Genomic DNA, 19,941 nt, shown 5'->3' with positions numbered 1-19,941 from the left:
CCAGTTCTCTATGGCTTTCTTGGTTTCCATAAGTAACAAATATGTACTCTGAAGTAGCACATCAATGAAATCATAATCACCTGAGCAATTGGAAATGTATCAACATAATAATCCATACTGTGATAACTTAAGCCACAGTTGTGCTCATTTGATAGTTTCCTTGATTAAATACCAACACAAGTGATCAGGAAAATTGAGGATGACATGACAAAAAGCGCTTTCCCAATCCCCCTCTGTAAATCAGAGTAGTTTGCTTTCTGCTTCACACTTCAGCCATGGAAACAGGAAACACATTGCATTCCTCTATGTAATAAGGAATAAAAAACTATGGACCACTGTATACTTCAGTGTAGACACTTAACAAAAGGTAAATGTCCAGAGTAAGAAACAGCCCTCTGCTTCACTTTAAGAGCCATCATAAATTTCTCCTTGCCTTGCAAACAGCACTTAGTGTTCCTAAAGCTCAGGCCATCAAGTCATTAATTCCTTATCTCGCCCTCCTCAACAAGTATTTCTGGAGCCATAGGTGGTAAGTAAGAAGCCCACTCCAAAGTCTTTAAATGTAAAATTCAGAAATTCAGATTTACTTTTTAAAAGGCAAATAACTGATAATGCAATAGACAAATATATAGCCAAACAAGTATCTACTTCATTCCTTGCAAACTAACTTTAGTGACCGTTAGTAAAAGCAAGCAGTAGAAACTTGGCTGAAAGCACTGCATGGCAGATGAGTCACAAGTTAGTTTACCAAAATCTTTTGCCTTTTCTCCTTTATAAACATTCAGGGAAGGACTCTTGGCTTAGTTAGCCAACATTCCCTTTGTACCATCTTTTTAGTGGAAATAATTTCAGACTTCCTTTGTCCAAGATTCCAGTTTTATGGCTTTGGGATATTAAATTAAGTGCAGACATTTAGATAAGCCACTGTAGCCCAGTCCTATCATTGTGTAGTATTTATAAAACTCTTAAATCATGGTGGAAAGAGTTTAGTGTAGTTTTACAAGATCCACTATGCTACACCGCAGTGAAATGCTGTAAAAGATGGTTTACTAGTAATCAGTGTTCTTCAAGACATACAGTCCCAGTGTTCATAGCTATGCCTTGCCATACGTGAGGCTGAAATCATCTCTCCTTTTGCAGACTCCTGAGGATACATCTGCCACCTTCTTCTCCTGTTTTGTATACAGTATAAGGAGAAAAACATTCCACTGCACCATATCATCTCCTCAGTGAGGATTTTATTTTACATTCTCCTTCCTCCTCCCCTCCCACACACACATGAAAAAGTTTGAGTACAAGTATACCTGTAGACTACACATTCCAAACAACAGAATCACAGAATCATCTAGGTTGGAAGAGACCTCCAAGATCACCGCGTCCAACCTCTGACCTGACACTAACAAGTCCTCCACTAAACCATATCACTAAGCTCTACATCTGAACGTCTTTTAAAGACCTCCGGGGAAGGTGACTCAACCAACTTCTCTTCAAATCAGATACTGTACGCCCAAGAAACATGGTTTTGTAACTGCTAATGAAACGTCACAGGCTTTGTGTTGACCCAAGAGCAGCATTTCTGTGCTTCTCTTGGCCTGAGCTAATTTTAGGTATGGTAAAAACTGCCTAGCAGTCTAGGTGGCAACTCCCTAACTTGTTCTAGCTTAGATCTCCAGACAGCACTTATGCAGAGGTCTGACAAGCTTACATAGTCACTATGCAGTGAAGGCTTTCTCCTTGGAGATACTCAGAAGCTGTCTGACACAGACCTGGGCAACTGGCTCCAGGTGGCCCTGCCTGAGCAGGGGGCTTGGACCAAATGACCTCTGGTTTTAGGCTACCCAATTTGAGCATTTGAACTCACACGTTTCGCGTAACAGTACTGAACCCTGTTTTATCTCATTTTCCATATTAAAGTTTTCTGATTCTATTAACACTTTTCAATACTTTTTACTGAACACATTAAGTCCTTTAACCAAACCTTTTTGTGTTTTCAGATAACCAATGTACTTCAGTTATTTTAGAGGATATACACCTCAATATCACATCTCTATTTCATGTTAATCTCATCTTCCAACCAGTGAAGTCAAAGCTGAAAAATTCAGTACATGAACATATTAGATGTTTAAGATTCTGTTGCTGGTGTTGTTTCCAAGCTTTTTCTTTCACTTCCTCTAGGACATTTCAAATCATAGGCCCAAACAGTGTCTATTCCCTCTCCTGTAGTATGATCTGGGATCCAGCAAGGGAAAGGAAAACGACAGGCGATGATTCTGGCATTAGATTCAAGCTCTTCTTTGAGCTTCTTCTCCAACTGTGGCATCTGTAGAGAAGCAAAAAAAAAAAAAAACCTTTCAGAAACAGTACAAAACAGAAATATTCTCTAATTTAAGTGTCAAAGACAAGTGTAAAGTTTTAGGAATATTGGAAAAAAAATAGAAAGTATTCCTGATATACATTCTGATTTGATGCACTGACAAAGAGTACCTAAACTAGAAAATGGTTATTGTGCCCTGAGCAGTGAGATCAAGGAAACTGTAACCAAGTTATTAAAATAAATAAACTAAAAAAAAAAAATAGTTAAATCTTTATTTAAAAAAAAATACACAAACACACGACCACATTAAGGTCACATTAAGAACAAGACTTTGCATATTCTAATTCATGATTTTCTTCAGTCAGGTTCTTCTCTGCAGAGAATTAGAGTTTAGCATCCCAAATTTATACTATTTATAACACCTCAAGTTGCGTGATACTCAAAGGCCAATGCCTCTCATGTTTTCCAGTCTATCCCCAGGATGGATCTTGGAACCCCACGTGTGGTCAGCAAACCAATGCAAGCATTCTGCTCTCACTGTATGGCAAAGTACTGGTGTGGTAAACAGCATTGAAATTGAGCTTTGCTGGCTCCAGACTATTAACACAGACACACGCACACACACACACCCCCAAAGTCCCTGCACAGCATTGTATGAAACAGCACAAACCACCATACAGCTTGCCTTGGCTGAAGACCTGCTCCGTACAACTTTCCTACACTGGCATTTATATTAGCTCAATTTCTGCTACAGGAAATATCATTACCCTTCCAGAACAGAGCAACACTGCCCAGGTACTTTACCTCCAATAAATATGACAAAAAATCCTCTATGGATTGAGAAATGAATTAACACATCTGTTTTCTTCCCAACCCCCAGACTGCTATAATACTGGGGGCTGGGAGGATGCTGCATAGATCTACCCATTTCTGTCCTTTGCAAAAATCAGGTGTTATGCTTAAGTATATCACTGCACATCCATTTGGAACTCCTTCTGACAAATGATATCTATCTCAGTGAGTAATTACAGCAGCGAGCTCCAAAATTAAAATATTTTTACTTTGATATTATGGCATAGCATTTAGCTATTAAAAGGTTAAAAGGATAGCAGTTATCTACAAACACAGTTCAACTTAAGTCAGACACAAGATAAACAAAAATTTCAAACCAAAAAAATACAGAACACGTTAGAAAACAAGACTGGCTTTAGAAAACATTTTCAAAGGCTAAAGCTAACTTCAACTCTCACATACACACGGGGCCTACCTTTGATGTGCCATCCCACTATAGCTAAATTTAAGCTTACAATGGCATATTTTAGGAAAATTATTCAGAGGTAACTCGTGGCTATATTAGATCTATGAATGCCTTTAAGCATTCTGTGCTCTGATTTAGTCCATACAGCAAATGCTTTTAAAAATTTTGCTACTGTACCTTAAATAAATGAGAAAAATATAACCAATTTCTCATCTCAAATTGAACTAATACTCCAGAAGAGACAGGACTAAGTTGTTATGGCAATTAATACAGTCCACAAACATGGACCTAGCCTAACCTTTAATGAGTAATGATGAAAAACAGTGGTATCTCATGTCTCAAATTAGAAAATTTCATTAATAGCTCAGCCAAAAAGAATTGCATTCTTGAACCAAACCCAAAGTAGTCTTTAGCTAAACCTCTCAGTAACATTAGGTGTTATAATTATATTGTATTTTATATCATTCAGATTTTATTTGTTACATCTGTATAGATAAACAGTTTAGTAAAAACTTTTGTACAGGACATATTTAGTTAAAATTCAGCTGCAGTTGTGAACATGAACACCTGGTAAAAATTCTGTCATCCCACCCCGAGCAAGCAAAAGTCTCTCTGCAATGACTCATTGATAAACACATCTTCCCCCAGATGCCTGCAAGACAGAGGGGTCTCACAGTCTTCGCTGAAGATCAATATGTCCCAGTTCTGTCAGCTAATCTTGGATGTGAAATAAAAGCACAGTGTGACAGCATCAAATCAGACCACTATTACTATAAAAGCTAAAGACATGTATTGCCCTCAGTCAAAAAAAAAAAAAAAAAAAAAAAAAAGAGAAAATGCATTAAGAGTTTCTAGAAAATCAATTTAGTCATTCAGGAGACTAACCATTCACATCTTAGAGAGTAAATTTAAAGAACATTATGAGCAAATTAATTCTCAGGAAACGCTGTAGTTCCTACGGTTGGGTCTGTTACATTTATGACAGTATTTTATTGGAAGAATTAAGCCTAATATTTGCTGAATTTACTGAAGTTATTCCGAGACTAATAGGTAGTCTTTCTATCATAGTAGTATAAAAATAGGGTAAATTAGCTAATTTTAAAAGTCAGCCAGTATTTCAACTAATCACGCTCACATTCTCCCAGGGCATTTGTTTAGTTTACTGAAATATCGTTCTTCACCTGCACTTCTGCCCTTGGTGCAACTGCAGAATTTGTGACTGCAGATTCAAATCTTTATACTGCCCCCTCCTGGAATTCAGCCCAGAGAACTCGCAGCATTCAAACCTGGAACGTGTGCAGCATGAGCACTGTAACAGCTCTCACTAATACACCACCAGAAAAGTAGAAAAAAAAAAAAGGATTTTCACTTCAGTTCTCACCACGAGTTGCAATGTGAATCTGAAGTAGGTATTTAATTCCAATGCTGCTAAAGGAAAAATCAGAGAGTAAGGAAACATCATTATGCTTCTTGTTGCGTCTTCCTGTTAACCACTACAAAAATATTATCAATGCATATTGCACAGTATAGCATCACATAAAGCTCTTCACTCCACTTCATCCCACATCTGCCCTAGCAAAAAAAAAAAAAAAATAAAAAAGCAGCAGTACGGAAGCATTTATTTATTTCCATTTCACTTCTCCATATGCATTCAACCTATATAGAAGGTTCTAATGATAAATATAGCAAATATTATTTTACTCTTTTGTAGTAAAAAAGAGAAAAACTAGATAAAGCCGAAAGTCAAAGTAAAAGTAAGTCCTGACCGAATTTGTCTAAGATACCAAAATAATCTCTAAGCAATATCTACAGCAATTTTGAAGAACCCATTTTCACCAGGGACATGATGAACATAAGCTGCAAAGCCCTCCTAAAAAGCAAAGGATTTGTACACTTGTTCTCTAGCAATTACACTTGAAGTGTTTGTCTTCCTTCCTAAAACCCTCACAGTCTAATATGAGCAAGGAATTATTTCAGAATACTAGATACTAGCCTAATTTGAGGTCATCCTATTTTTAGATAATCTAACAGAAGTTCAGCAACTTCCACTGATGACTTCACAGAAAAGCAGTTGTAGCCAGTTTCTTACTCTATCCTCTCCCTGCAAACATCCCTTTTTTTTTCCCAGTATGAAAACCTGAAATTTTCAAGAATCGATCTATCACCTTCTCAAAGCAACTTAAGCACAGCAGTTTTCATTTTGATTCTGAACTTCACTAATTGATAGTAAATACAACTCTACCACCCCCGCCATCCAGGAATGCTTTTAGAGCTCCAGTCTGCACCCTGTCACAAGTTTCACCAGGTTTTATCGTGGACGTTAATAACCAACAATGAAATATCCAAATATTATTAGTACTACCTTCGACATTTTGTAGGTTGATTTATTTTGCAGATTAGTATCTTGATATTAAAATAACTGTGCGAAAATATTAAACTTACCATTTGAGGTACCCCAAAAATAACAACATTTGTATAATGGGAAAAAGAAACCTGAAAGAAAGAAAAAAAGAAAAAGTCTTAAAGAAATAAGCATTTATAATTGAAGAAGTTCTCAGCATTCTCTCCTGAACCCTCTAACTACACTCCTTTGAACAGGGATTTAGACCACAAATAAGAAAGGTGATCCTGTATCAAGTATTCATCACACAAATTTCCACATACAGACAACTTTATGCTGCTGAGTAGCAGAAGACTACTGCCTGGTCAAGAATATGGCACCAATTCCAGGAGCACAAAGAAAATCAATTTAGAAAACACTGTATGATTTTATTCACTGCTATGCTTTTCCACAACTCCTATATATGTTAACATAAGATATGCTTTAAGTTTGCCCCATCTTTTTAAATGTTAGTTATAGAAGCTTCCCATTGCAATGCCTGGGTTCTTCTAGTCAATGCCCAGTTTTCCAACCGACCTATCCTGAACAAAGATAAAAGAGAGTATATTCACACTTTTTACCAAAACTCCTTGTATCCACTTTACTCATTACAAAATGCTACTTAAAGAAAAAAGACTGATGGGAATAGCTGGGGGGAGACAAACATAAATATCACAAAAAATAAGTCTCGTTAAAGATGCAATTTTCATTCAAATGAATGCACACTGAAAAAAATACAATTGTGTAACTCGCTTAAAGCAACACTAAGAATCAGGTAACACACTGCACAGCTACAGAAGAACACACATCTAACGAAATATCACAAGATGGTGTTCTTGCACATTAGGTGAACAAGAGTCTTGTTACTGACTGCACAGAAGGAGCTCTCAGTGAAACCTGACATTACAGCAGCCCACATCATTCAACTGGCAAAAGTACGATGTAGACGCTAACGAAATCTGTACTGGAAAAGCACAGCACATCACCACAGCACAAAACCAGCAAAGCATTGTATTGTGCAGTGAGCCTTGTTTCTATGGTGTAAGCACTCTTCTCAAAGCCCAATACAGCATCTTGTGGCCAGATAGAAATCTAGTTCTTCCAAGAAAGTATCTCCAAATTACGGAAATCTCCCAGACATCCCAGATTCATCCTTAGGTACTCCACCACCTACCTTCCACAAGTCTGAAATATAGAATTTGGTGTTGTGATGTACCCCATCTCTCCAGGCACGGTATCTGGAGTACCAGACTAGCCAGGGATTTAATTCATAACCAACAGCTTTGAATCCCATTTTGGCAGCTGCTATCACCTACAAGGAAGAGAAGAAATCTTCACTTAAAAACAGAGAGAGAGTGCTAAAAAGTATATTCATCCAAACAGGAAAAAGGACAGAGTTTTATTTATAAGTCAAAGGAATGCACTTTTGCAAGTAATCAGATTTTAATTCCTAACAGAATGGTAGTATAGCAAACAAAAATTCAGATTATATTTTACTATTGTGCCTACTTCTGTTGAAATTGATATTCATACAAACAAAATTAACCACTTAAATATTCACAGGACAAAGCCGTAAGCTTGTACTATGTCTATGACTCACATAAAAGTTTAATTTAACATATTCATGACACTACCTTAGAATTCAAGAGTACCAAAACTGACCCTGGAGACAGTAAAACACACAAGCAGATATGCTCAGAATTAGAGCATTCAACCTAGTTGAGAAGCAGTGAAGGGTAAGGCACTTGAAAGATCCCTGCATCAAAGCCAAAATGACCTATCAATGGAAAGACTGTGAAAACAATCTGTTGACATCCATAAAATAAAAAAATGAAAAATCACAGAGCAAACCTCAAAGTGTAGCTTTTATCTAATGCTAAACTTCACATGTCATTTTGAAAAGGCAACAGGTAACTCAGTTAACAAAATGCATCAAGTATATTCCCTCAAATCAGACCTTAATATTCAGAATCATTAACCCGTATAGAAAATGTCTTCTAACTAAATCGAAGCATACTTATTTGTTTTTTTAAGGAAACTTCAAACCAAAACAGCGTAGTAATTTTTAGAAATATGAAAATCTAGGACTGAGACATAATTTAAAAGGCTACTGCCAAGTTTTAATCAGGAAAAGCCTCATCAGCTATGAATTGCAGAACAGGCAAGGCAGAATCAGGAAGAAGTACAAATTTCTTAATACAACATCTCAAACAGCATTACCGCACAATGTGCTGCACAGTATTAAAATAATGCTCCTTGCATCACACACACCAAATTTTTAAATATTGTAAAAGAACCTGACATTTTCACCATGCTTGGAAATAAAATATGTTCATATTTATCCACAGATTACACCGCGTAAGTGCTAAATATTTAAAAGCGTGAACAGAAGCTCAACTTTGTTCAATACAGACGCATTAAGGCAACACCGAGCATCCAATTTTAGGCACCTGGCTCTCCAAGTAGTCTTCAGTCTCCATTTAGACACTAAAGTAACTGTGTATGTATGTATTTGTGTATACATATATATATGTAGCTAGGTGCCTACATATATAGATACATATGAAATTTGAATTAAATATACAGTACCTAATCAAATTAAGTGTCTCAGATAAAGGTCAAGAGCCAGAATGCAGAGCAGAGAGGACAGCAGAAACTGCAGTTCTCTTGTACCTACATGCTTTTCCCTGGGCATTACTTAAGCACAATTTGTTCACAGATTTGGATGTCCAAATCCAACTGCAGCATGGACAGATTGTCAAATCATTCACATGAAATATGGACAAAGGCAGTATTCAAGAAAGATCTTGCTTGTTTCCGTCAACAACCCACTTAATGCACCATCCTGTTACTGAAATGGACTAGAAGCAGGTACTTTAAAAATAGTACGCAAAGCACCACAACTACAAAAAACCCACACCATTCTACGCAGCACCCTCCCTCACTGCTTTTGACAAAGGGAAGTTTCAAGCAATTCCCTGAAAGCACAGCATCACTTTGGCTATCCAGAGCCTTCTTCCCAGATCTCCCTAACTTCTTTTTCAATCTATTTATGCCTCAAAACTCCACAGCAAGCTGTTGAGTTCAATCTTAAAATAATTTTGCAGTGGATTGGATGAATCTTAACTTTGCCACATAATGATAAAGACCAGAAACTGACATTGAAAAACGGGTGTTACAACACTAAAAACATTCGAGGCCAGTGAAATTACCTATCTTATATCCTAATTTCCATACAGAAAAACCCTTGAACTAGCTTCTGCACTGAAAGTCTGCTGAGAGCAGAGAAGCCTTTCCACAGTGTTTCCTACCATTCCGCTTTGCAATTGCTCTGGTTTTACCACATTCATTTTGAAAAGGGACAGCCAGCAGTGCACAACGGTTTTAAGACTGGAGTTTTAATGATACCATGATATTTATTTTTGTAATCCATCATTCCTTTCTCATCTTCTTTTGTTCTTCTGTCACTTTTATGCAGTAATCATAGAGCTGTAGCTCCAAAAGCAGAGGGTTATTTAAACTCACAGCCTCACATACTGCAGCTATAAACCTACGTGGAATACAGCTCTCTGGAAAACACAATGCCAATACTTTAATTACATCTTTTTATGTGAATGCAGTGCAGTGCCTCCCAAGCAACAAGATGAGGTTATGATTTGGGACACTACTTTGTCAAGCTGAGAGTAAGGCTGGAACAAAAGTATCGATTCTTCACCTAAACTAAATGTAAACCATTCTCAGGCTTGTGCCTTTGCATAAAGCTCGGTTAAAAAAAAATGGATGTGAAGAAAAACGTTTGTAAATATGAGAAAACAGAGGCCAGGGGTAGAGCATTTGCCACTTTTCTGAGGTAGAGAAGGTAGGAGATGTTTGTAACTTACAACACGGCCATCCCCGCTACCAATGTCAGCTAGAGAGCCGCTTCTGCCCTGCAACATTTTCAGGACGTTCTCGATCTGCGTTGAGGTGGCAGGAACGAAGGGCAGACAGACCTTCCTGAGAGCTGGGGCCAGGAAGGGGGTGACCACAGCGTACAGGGCCACCAGCACCCCGCCAACAGCGCCCGTCGCCAGCAGCCCCCACTGCCTCCTCTTAGTGCGCTCCTCAGGGCTTCCTTGCACGAGTGCAGCGGGGCTCTCGGTCACCAGTGCTTTGGACGCCATACCTACACACAAAGATTAACAGGGTAATTTTATCAAACAAGTGGCTTTACCAATTGCTTGGTTAATGGGCGACACAGGACATAACATGACAGGTGTTAACACAAGGAGGGGGTGCTTTAACACTTCAGTTGATTCCTAGGACTTAAAAAAGTTAAATAAAAAGCTAAATTATTGTATACAAGAAAGTGAGGTATTAGGTTTATTGTTCATGACGAAAAAGGGAAAAAAGCAAGAAGACGCTTTCCACTTCCCAGTCCACGAACCAACCCCTGCCTCGACCCCCACCATGAGGCCCCCCCACCCTCAGCGGCCTTATTTATGGAGGAGGACCCTACCACCCCACTACGGCGGGGGGGGATGAGGGAAGGCGGCGAGCACCTTTCTGCTCACGCTGCAGAGAAGATCCGCACGGCACTCTTCGGCGGCGGGGCTGTGCTTCCTTATTCTCTTCCCTCCACCTCGCTGCGGCCCGCCTGGCGTCCGAATTGTGCGTGATCGCATTCCCCACCCCCCCCCGCGCCGCGCTGGTGGACGGGGCCGCGAGCGCCGCGCAGCGCCCGGAGCCCCAGCCGCTTCCAGAAAGCTCCGCCGCGAGCGCCACATAAGTTCCCCCCCCGTGAAATATGTCGCGGCCAGGCGCTCTGCGCAGGCGCGGGGCCGCCGGCGGGTGAGCGCGTTGCGTCACGGCGCGGCGTGCAGGGCGGGCGCGGCTCGTGCTCGGGTGGCCGTTGGGAGCGGTTGGGGGCCGTTGGGAGCCGCCGCAGCCATGTCGGCCATGGGGACGCTGGCGTTTGATGAGTATGGGCGGCCCTTCCTCATCCTCAAGGACCAGGAGCGCAAGACGCGCCTCATGGGGCTGGAGGCGCTCAAGGTGAGCGGGCGGGCCCGAGAGCCGGCGGCGGGGCCCTGCCTGAGGGAGCGGGCATCGCCCCGCTGCGGGATGGCCGCCACACGCGGCTGGGGGCGGCCCCTGCCCTCGGTTTTAATCTGTAAGCCTTAAATGTGCAAGTGAGCTCTTCTGCTGTAAGCCTCCGCTCTGCAAGTGACGGAGAGGCTTCGGAAATATCTAGCATAAAAGCCATGTGCGTATGTAGATCCGTTTTCAGTCATAGTTGGATGTTGCTACTTAAAATATAACATTTACAATACTTACTATTACAATATAATAGCTTTTCTCTATATTTGTTAGCTTAACACTACGATTTGTGGATGCACAATAACTGTTTAACTTCTCTATTCTTTTATAGTCTCACATAATGGCAGCAAAGGCTGTGGCAAATACTCTGAAAACATCCCTCGGGCCCAACGGTAATAAATCACTTCAATTATTTCTCCTTAGTAATTGTTTTTTCAGGGGTTTCCAGCTCTGGCCTCATGTTCTGAGCATGTCTTTCTTTAGGCTTGGATAAAATGATGGTGGACAAAGATGGTGAGGTGACAGTAACCAATGATGGTGCTACCATCCTGAATATGATGGATGTGGACCACCAGATCGCCAAACTCATGGTGGAGCTGTCTAAATCTCAGGATGATGAGATTGGGGATGGAACTACTGGAGTCGTTGGTAAGAAAAGATCTTACATTTAACTTGGCATTTCTAGTTAAGTTTCTTAAGCTATTTTAAGAAAACACTTACGGAGTGAAAGTAGCTTTACTGAAGCACATTTTTAGAGTACTTACCGATTCAGTATTCTTTTCAGTTCATCTATTAGGAGTTTTTTTAATCCAAAACATGCTTTTGTGTCTCTTTCCAAGTATGGCTGCATTTGAAGTTAGTGTTGGAAGTCCTCTTTGTACTTTCAGAACTCTTTGCATAATTTTATTCCATAGTGATCTTACTGTCTCACCTTGTCTCCTGTGCTTTTATGGTCTAAATGCAGTCTTCTTAGTCAGTAAGTAGAGCATTGGTGGTATTATTATTATTATTGAAGTTATTACGTAATAAACCTCAAACTGTTAAAATACTGCAGAATAAATCTAAAGGTATACTTTTTAAGTTTTTGATACTGTGTAATACAGGAGGCCTCTATCTGTGGGAGAGTAAACGTTATTTAAAATCTTATTTTACAGTTCTGGCTGGAGCACTGTTGGAACAGGCCGAGCAGTTGCTGGACCGTGGGATTCACCCCATCAGAATAGCGGATGGTTACGAGCAGGCAGCTCGCATTGCAGTTGAGCATCTCGACAAAATCAGCGACAGCTTTCCAGTTGACCCACAGAACACAGAGCCTCTGATCCAGACAGCCAAGACAACACTAGGCTCTAAAGTGTAAGTTCACAAAAACTTAAAGAATATATGCAAATAATTATATTTCCCATACCTACGTGAATATTTCTGACTACTTATATTTTCCATAGATACACTTAGAGCTGAAAGGAGAAATCCTTGATGTTTTGATGAATTATTAAATTGTTTTTGTTACTGGAGTGGCTGCTGAAAGCTCTTTAAAGTTTCTTTGATTTTGGTTCCTTTCTCAGTGGACTCTCATCTCAGGATAACAAACTGTGAAACCCGTGTTCTCTAAAGGGGCAATGCCATGAAGTTAAACAGCTGCAAAATCAAATTTCATTGTACCTATTTTGTTCAATATTTCTGCATCATAGCAAGTGCAAACTTTCTAAAAATAGCTACATGTTAGATATTTTTTTTTTTTTTTTTTTTTACCCAATAAGACTCATAGGATAGTTATTGGTTCCGTAAGTGCATTTCTCATTGCAGGTTCTACAAATATAAATTCAGATCTTAGGGATGAAACTCTGCTTTCTATTTGCATTATAGAATTTTTTTGCTATATAGTATGGAGTAAATAAGCATCAGTGTCATTTCCCAGTTATATTTCTTGGGACAATTTTTGTCTGTCCCTCTTCAGGCATTAGCTTTTTAAGATATCATTGTGGAGGTCATACCTAAAATTATAGGAAAGACACAAGAATTAAAACAGAAAAATATGGAGATGGATATCTCTCTTTTTTAATTACTGTGGGCCTGTTTTTGCAAAATGCAGTTTATGATTACAGTATCTTATGACACATGGTAAGAGCTTCCTTTGCAGACCTGTCTTAACAGTGGTTTCTGGGACTTGAGTGTTTTGAGTAGTAGTTAGTTCTCCTTGCTTGTTTCAAATCTGAGTCTTGAGACTGTGTACACGAAGACAAGCTATATCCTGTGCTCTGTTTTCTGTCATATTTGGCACGTTCGGGTGAACTAGTGAGCAGAGCACCCTCTCTTCATACAGCAAACAAAACTATTAGCAACGCTAATGTGTATATACACATATATTCTATTTGAGACTGACAAAATAAATTTATTTCTTCTGAACTGTGTAAATTCAATGCAACCTCCTTGTGTTTTCTTTAAATTTAGAGTTAACCGTTGTCACAGACAAATGGCAGAAATTGCTGTGAATGCTGTACTGACAGTAGCAGATATGGAACGTAAAGATGTTGATTTTGAGCTGATCAAAGTACAAGGCAAAGTGGGAGGTAGACTGGAAGATACGCAGCTGGTTAAAGGAGTGATTGTGGATAAAGATTTCAGTCATCCGCAGATGCCTAAAGTAAGTGAACACTCTGTATGTGTCTGTCATCTGTAACAGTTTAAGTAATTTTGCATAGAAATAGACCAAAAATGCCATTCTAGCATTGAAGCATTTAAACACCGCTGTGGTTTGGCTTGTTTTTTCACTCACATATCAACAGAGGAAGGGAAGAGGAGTGTTAAATTCTTTGTTGGACCCGACCAAGTTAGAATTCACAAGAATCTTGAGAAATGATTGGGGAGCTAATCACTGCACAGCTAAGTGAGGACAAGCATAGAGTGCAAGTCGTCATTTGTAGAGAGTAATGCGAAGAACGGTGTTAGAATTGAGAACCAAATGTCAGTGTACCCATTTTTAATGCAACTCAGTATCACAAAGCTTGTATTGTTACACTGTACGAGTTGGAGTGTTGTCCTGTTTGGAACACCGTGGAAGTAGTATTTTCAATCGTCACTGTGGGTAGGAGTTTTTTCTATTTTTTTTTTTTTTTAATCAGTTAATACTTAAAATGACTGGTAAAGATTGAGTGCTTAAACAGTGTCTTGAAGCTGTGGAATTTCTTTTAAATTCGATTTTTGATAGAATTGTGTGGGTGTAGTTAGTTTGACTTCAGAAAGAGTCAAGTGATCTTAAAGGTTCCTTCTGTTTCTACCTTTCTAACAACGTCTGTGTATTGTGCAAATACAAGAAAGAGGCGTTACTGTGGTCAAAATGCAACCTTTCAATTTTATTTTATTTTTATGTTAATGTACAGGAGCTCAAAGATGCTAAAATTGCAATCCTTACTTGTCCATTCGAACCACCTAAGCCCAAAACCAAGCATAAGCTTGATGTCACATCTGTGGAAGACTACAAGGCACTGCAGAAATACGAGAAGGAGAAGTTTGAAGAAATGGTGAAACAGGTGGAGTGTTCAACGTTATTTCTCTGTTTTGTAATTTTTCATAGCCTTTGCACAAAACAGCATAGTGCATTGATTTATTTCTGCAAATGAGCTACTAATACAGATAAAAGGCAACATACAAGGAATTGTAAGGCTGTGAATGAAAGTTAAGTTTATGGAAGTAATAGATAACAGTCTAGTTTGAAATGTACTTTCGTTTCTGTATGTGCCAATTACACAGATACATGCCTTCTTCAGAGAGTTCTGTTTTGAAAAATACAGAATTAAAACCATTAAACTTTTCTTCCTTTTTGTGTTAGTGTTGATCAGAAGTTTGTTGTTGTGTGTTGCTTTCAGATAAAAGACACTGGTGCAAACCTTGCTATTTGCCAGTGGGGTTTTGATGATGAGGCAAATCACTTGCTGCTCCAGAACGAGCTGCCTGCTGTTCGTTGGGTTGGTGGACCTGAAATAGAAGTAAGTAAAATCTTCGGAAACTGGGATTCGCACCAGTCCTCGTGTTATACAGCCATTTTGTACAACCAGCTTGTTGTATGCTTGTTGGTACAGCTTGTTTGCTGTACCAATTGAAAGTGTGGGCTTTTTATTTAGAACTGCATAATAAGGTGTTATATTGGTAAATATTGGAGCAAAATCACTGGGGATCTGTGGGAAGAGCCTAGGATGAATGGGATTATGGTCTATTATTGGTGTCCGTGCGTATTGCCTGTTACAGATTTTATGTGGCTGGGAGTGCTTTTGCTTTCAGTCTCAGTGTTCGTAGAAACAAAGGCATTGCCTGAAATCTGCCCTTTGACTGAAGCAATGAGAAGGTAACTTTGGAGGCATTTGATAGATTGTTTCCACTAGTTTAATGTTATTTAAAGCACTACGGACAGGTCTTCTCAAAATAATTGATGGATGTTTAATTTTAGTTAATAGCCATTGCAACTGGAGGGCGCATTGTTCCTCGCTTCTGTGAACTCACACCAGAGAAGCTGGGGTTTGCTGGTATCGTCCGAGAGATTTCCTTTGGAACAACAAAGGACAGGATGCTCGTCATTGAACAGTGTCAGAATTCTAGAGCTGTGACCATTTTCATTAGAGGAGGAAATAAAATGGTAAGATGCTTAGTTCGTTTCCTAGTTTTGGCTGGGATAGAGTTGATCTTCTTCCTAGTAGCTGGTGTGATGCTGTGTTCGGATTGAGGATGAGAATAGTGTTGATAATGCACTGATGTTCACTTGCAGTTAGCAAGTGGCTGTGTGCTGTTCAGCTGCCTGCCAGGTTGGATCACAGCAGTTTGTTACTAATGTTTGATGCCTCAGTTGTTGAATGTGTAGTTTCTTTCATACTATAAGAGCACGTTAACTCTTCCATTGTTTTTATCTAAATTTTACTTCGCACTGTGGAAGAATTTGGGGGAAGTGGGGTTGTAGGCAGCAGTGACTGTTAAGACACATTAAATTCATATCCCACAATTCTGAGTGAAAATGTTACGGTTTCTCAGTATTAGACGATATAGTTCATAAAGAAATAATTTTATTTGTGGGTGCTCTTCTTTTTTTCTCTCATGGAAGGGTCATTTTTATGAGTAAAGATGTATTAGTATTTTTGCAAGATTAGGTTTTTCTATGCTTCTGTATGTCGTTTCCGATTTAAAACAATTTAAAAGAACAGAATGAGACCATTTTTGATGCTTCCCTACTTAATCTAGTCATTGAACTGTTAGTGTGGAATTATACTTAGTATAGGTCAAACTCTACTTTGAGTGAAAAACAGGAAGAAAAGAATTGAAGTGCCAGTCTAAAGAGTTCTTTCAGAAAACAAAAATGCTTCATGAAAGGTTAGCACAACTTGTTAAATCCTTCTACATCTGTTGGAGTTGGGAGCTGGCACAAAGTGCAGTCTGAAAATAATGTTGGCATTTACATTTGTGGCTTTGGTCTGGGTGTGTATTTTTCATTCCTTCTCTGCTAATAGGAGTCCAACACTATTTTGAAATTGTATAGTATGGAAGCAGTAAAGCAGTGAAGAGATCCTTCAGTTCATTTGCAGTTTTTGTTTTTATATTAGGAAATTCATCTTCATATCAGTCAGTTGTGTGCTGTAAAGTATGTGCTGTGTTATAATTCCAGATCATTGAAGAAGCAAAGCGATCTCTTCACGATGCATTATGTGTGATTCGGAATCTTGTTCGTGATAACCGTATTGTGTATGGTGGTGGTGCAGCTGAAATTTCTTGTGCCTTGGCAGTCAGTGAAGCAGCAGATAAGGTAAGGAAGAAACATTCTACAACTTTCTTTAATTTCCCATGGGGAAAAAAGGGATTAAGACCATCTTAAGAGTTTCCAAAAAGCTTCAAAGAGCTTCCAGAAAAACGCATGTTACTGAACTTCCTGACATTCACTGATAACCAGTGTTAAAGTTTTGCTTCCCCTCTTTGTAAAGTTGTTGCAAGTACCTTTTTATGTCTTTTCCTAGTGCCCATCTTTGGAACAGTATGCCATGAGAGCTTTTGCAGATGCCCTGGAGGTAATCCCCATGGCCCTGTCAGAGAACAGCGGAATGAATCCAATACAGACTATGACTGAAGTACGGGCTAGACAAGTGAAAGAAAATAATCCTGCTCTCGGCATCGATTGTTTGCAGAAAGGAACAAATGGTAAGATACGTAATGGGGAGAAGGAGAGGACCATAACAGGGTTTTCTTCCTCAAAAAATGAAAAAGGTTATATTTTGCCCCCAGCCCCTTTTTTCTTTTAATTCTTTTTTTTTTTTTTATGTCTGTCACTTCAGTTATGAGCTCTTTTCCCTTATTCTAATAAATGGGAGTGGGGGTGGAGGGAGACATGATGTCTGACAGGAAGAAAACATGTAACTGCTTGAACCAAAAGTGGCGAGACTAGTTGTAGATACTGCTAACCTGGTGGAACAGGAATAAAAACTACTCACAAAGAGGCAAAAATGGGATGTGTTCTTAGTACTGTATTTTTAGTGATCCAGTTTACAGTGCAGACCTACCAACAGTTGTTTTGAGAAACAACTTGTGAAGAAGAACGCAAAAGGTTGGAAATGTCTTCAGGTAGTCTTGTTCACACTGCTATATGCACATAGATAGACCTATACTAAGCAAGTGAAGGCTAAGAAATCAGTGTGTGAAAATCTGTTTTCAGATGAACTTACACTGTTCAAATTCTTATTTTCATGCTCCTTTCAGGAAAACAGGCAGTGCATTTTGGAACACAGCATGAAGCCTTGTGTTCGTGTAATGCGTAGCCCTTCCTTGATTAGATGTTTCTGCATTATGGCACGGCAGCTTTCTGTGGTCGCTCTGCCCCTAGGATGCTTCTAATATTTGTATATGGAAGTGCAGGAAGTGAAGTTATGATTGCGGAAGACTTAATTGGGGAAAAGAGTTTGATCTTAATGTTCTAAGATCTTTGGGAAGAACCCAGGCTTAAAACTAAAGTTTATACAAAGTATTTGTTAACTGGTGGCCAAGAATAATTTAGTATCTTCTTTAAAATTACATAGTAAATGAGTATCAGGGTTAAATGTTACATTTAGGTTTGAGGAGGATATTAATTCTTTCACATCTCTTACAGATATGAAACAGCAACATGTTATAGAAACCTTGATTGGTAAGAAACAACAGATTTCTCTGGCGACTCAGGTCGTTCGAATGATTTTGAAGATCGATGATATCCGTAGGCCTGGAGAATCTGAAGAGTAAAGGTGGAAAAGCAAGAAACATTAAGGGGGCCACAGCAGTAGCGAAGACGGTAGTATTCTGATGCTTCATCTTCAGCTATTTATTTTGGACACTGTTTCAGATACTGTAATGGCTAATTGTTGGAAATAAAACACAATTTAGCACTGATGGTTTCAGTACCTGTTTCGGAAGCATCATTGCATTTTTTCTTAGAGGGGTGTGAATGTTCTTAGGAAAAACTTCTTGAATATATGGGGAAGAAAAAAAAAGCATGGATAATGCATTAATAGAATTTTGTAGGTCCTTTTCAGTTGCTCCTGCAGCTAATTCCTTTATCTGCTTGTGAGCAAAGTCTGCAGATTTTCATTTTAAGAGTTCTTCTGTCCCTCTTCAGTGAAGCAGAAAATTATTGTAGCCTCCAGTAATTCTTACATATCTCAAGTATGAATTTTAAATTTGGCGGTGTAAAATACCCAGATTACATGCTTCCAGCTTTCAGTAGTGGTACTGAGTACAATTTTTTTTGTATCAAGGCAATCCGTGCTTGTTGCATTCCCAGGTTTTGACAGCCATTGAGTAATTACAGTGTTAGAGCCATTTGAACGGTGGCATGTGCGAATATCACATTACAAGAAACAAGCTAAATAAACAGTTCTACACCAAATATGAACATCTAGATGTTCAGGGTTCAGGAAATCCTAAAAAAAAGGTTTTAGGAAAGGGTTTAGGAAAAAAGATTATTTGGATCCTTGCAGAATCTTCAAACCAATTATCTCGATGCTTTAACTTTGAATGGGCACGTTACCACTCACATTTAGTGTATTCCTGATTGATATGCAGGGAGTATTTTTAGGGGGATATGCGTTCAGCCGTGAGTTTGGTTCTTTTTCTTTTCTTCCCAGAACTTACCTATACTACCAAGAGGAAGTGTACTTACTTCGTAAGTCCCAAAAATGATTTTAAAATGGAGGAGTAAAATTTACCTGTAAGCTGCCTTGCATCTTTGCATGTATAGTTACTAGTAAAAGCAAGTGGCAGACCAGAAATAGCATGTAGGTTTTTGGTGTGTGTGGTGTGTTTTTTTTATGGTAGTACAGATGAAACTACTTCTCTTGCCTCTGTTAGCCAGCATGTTCTGTTCTAGTTGTGTTATGATTACCACTTGAGTGAAACAAAATCCTTTAGTGAGTGTCAGTAGAGGAAGGTTAGAGAAGTTTGATTTTTATGGTGTGAAAGTTCCAGTGCTGGTTATGATAAAGTATATTTCCATAACTATTTAAGGAAGAATCCTGCAAAGCTTTATTTTAATTTGTTAGAAACTGACAACCATAACTTCTGTTCATCATTGTTCTTTTCCAAAATAGGTTGATTTACATACAGATCAGCGAACAGAACAGTTAAACAGTTTTGCTGCAGCTGAAGTGTGGCACTTCAAATTGATTCATGGCTGTAATTGTGACTAAAATCCCATAAATCTATTGGCTCGTGTAGAGCCATCTCTTACTTTGCTCAGTAGCACTGAATGAATGTGGCTATAGCTAGGACTTCCAAGGGAGTAGTTTAATTGTACTGGTGGGGTTGTACATAGGATGGAAAGGAGGTGAGAAAATGGTTTGTTATTTGTGTTTCGTTAGTTTTTCCCTTCAAGTCCTTGTCCGTAACGGTGAATTCCATTACCAAATTATTCAA

At 38.9% G+C, this 19,941-nt stretch overlaps 2 protein-coding genes across 2 annotated transcripts; one reads left to right on the top strand and one right to left on the bottom strand.

Moving 5' to 3' along the window:
• Window positions 1-1,221: 1,221 nt before the first annotated feature.
• ATPSCKMT (ATP synthase c subunit lysine N-methyltransferase) lies at window positions 1,222-10,846 on the bottom strand. Its single transcript, XM_048076402.2, has 5 exons — window positions 10,494-10,846; window positions 9,834-10,117; window positions 7,127-7,264; window positions 6,015-6,065; window positions 1,222-2,320 (listed from the first exon to the last, which is right to left on the bottom strand). The coding sequence occupies exons 2-5, from the start codon at window positions 10,113-10,115 to the stop codon at window positions 2,123-2,125; spliced, it is 669 nt and encodes a 222-aa protein (XP_047932359.2). The 5' UTR covers window positions 10,116-10,117; window positions 10,494-10,846; the 3' UTR covers window positions 1,222-2,122.
• Window positions 10,812-18,420, top strand: CCT5 (chaperonin containing TCP1 subunit 5). The gene is made up of 11 exons (XM_048076401.2): window positions 10,812-10,986; window positions 11,363-11,423; window positions 11,515-11,679; window positions 12,186-12,384; window positions 13,480-13,672; window positions 14,409-14,558; window positions 14,895-15,014; window positions 15,473-15,658; window positions 16,676-16,813; window positions 17,022-17,202; window positions 18,146-18,420. The coding sequence occupies exons 1-11, from the start codon at window positions 10,882-10,884 to the stop codon at window positions 18,271-18,273; spliced, it is 1,626 nt and encodes a 541-aa protein (XP_047932358.2). The 5' UTR covers window positions 10,812-10,881; the 3' UTR covers window positions 18,274-18,420.
• Window positions 18,421-19,941: the final 1,521 nt, after the last annotated feature.

This window comes from Anser cygnoides, chromosome 2, assembly GCF_040182565.1.
Source record: "Anser cygnoides isolate HZ-2024a breed goose chromosome 2, Taihu_goose_T2T_genome, whole genome shotgun sequence".
Lineage (NCBI taxonomy): Eukaryota > Metazoa > Chordata > Aves > Anseriformes > Anatidae > Anser > Anser cygnoides.
Note: the sequence above shows the minus strand (reverse complement) of the source record. Positions and strands in the feature narration are given on the sequence as shown.

Bases quoted from the DNA above. Each gene is read 5' to 3' on its own strand.
- ATPSCKMT (XM_048076402.2), bottom strand. From the start codon at position 10,115: ATGGCGTCCAAAGCACTGGTGACCGAGAGCCCCGCTGCACTCGTGCAA. The intron at 7,265-9,833 runs GTAAGTTACAAA...TCTTCCTTGTAG, and splicing joins GTAGCGGGGATGGCCGTGTT to GTGATAGCAGCTGCCAAAAT. The intron at 6,066-7,126 runs GTAGGTGGTGGA...TCTTTCTTTCAG, and splicing joins ATATTTCAGACTTGTGGAAG to GTTTCTTTTTCCCATTATAC.
- CCT5 (XM_048076401.2), top strand. From the start codon at position 10,882: ATGTCGGCCATGGGGACGCTGGCGTTTGATGAGTATGGGCGGCCCTTC. The intron at 14,559-14,894 runs GTGGAGTGTTCA...TGTTGCTTTCAG, and splicing joins TTGAAGAAATGGTGAAACAG to ATAAAAGACACTGGTGCAAA. The intron at 17,203-18,145 runs GTAAGATACGTA...CATCTCTTACAG, and splicing joins TTTGCAGAAAGGAACAAATG to ATATGAAACAGCAACATGTT.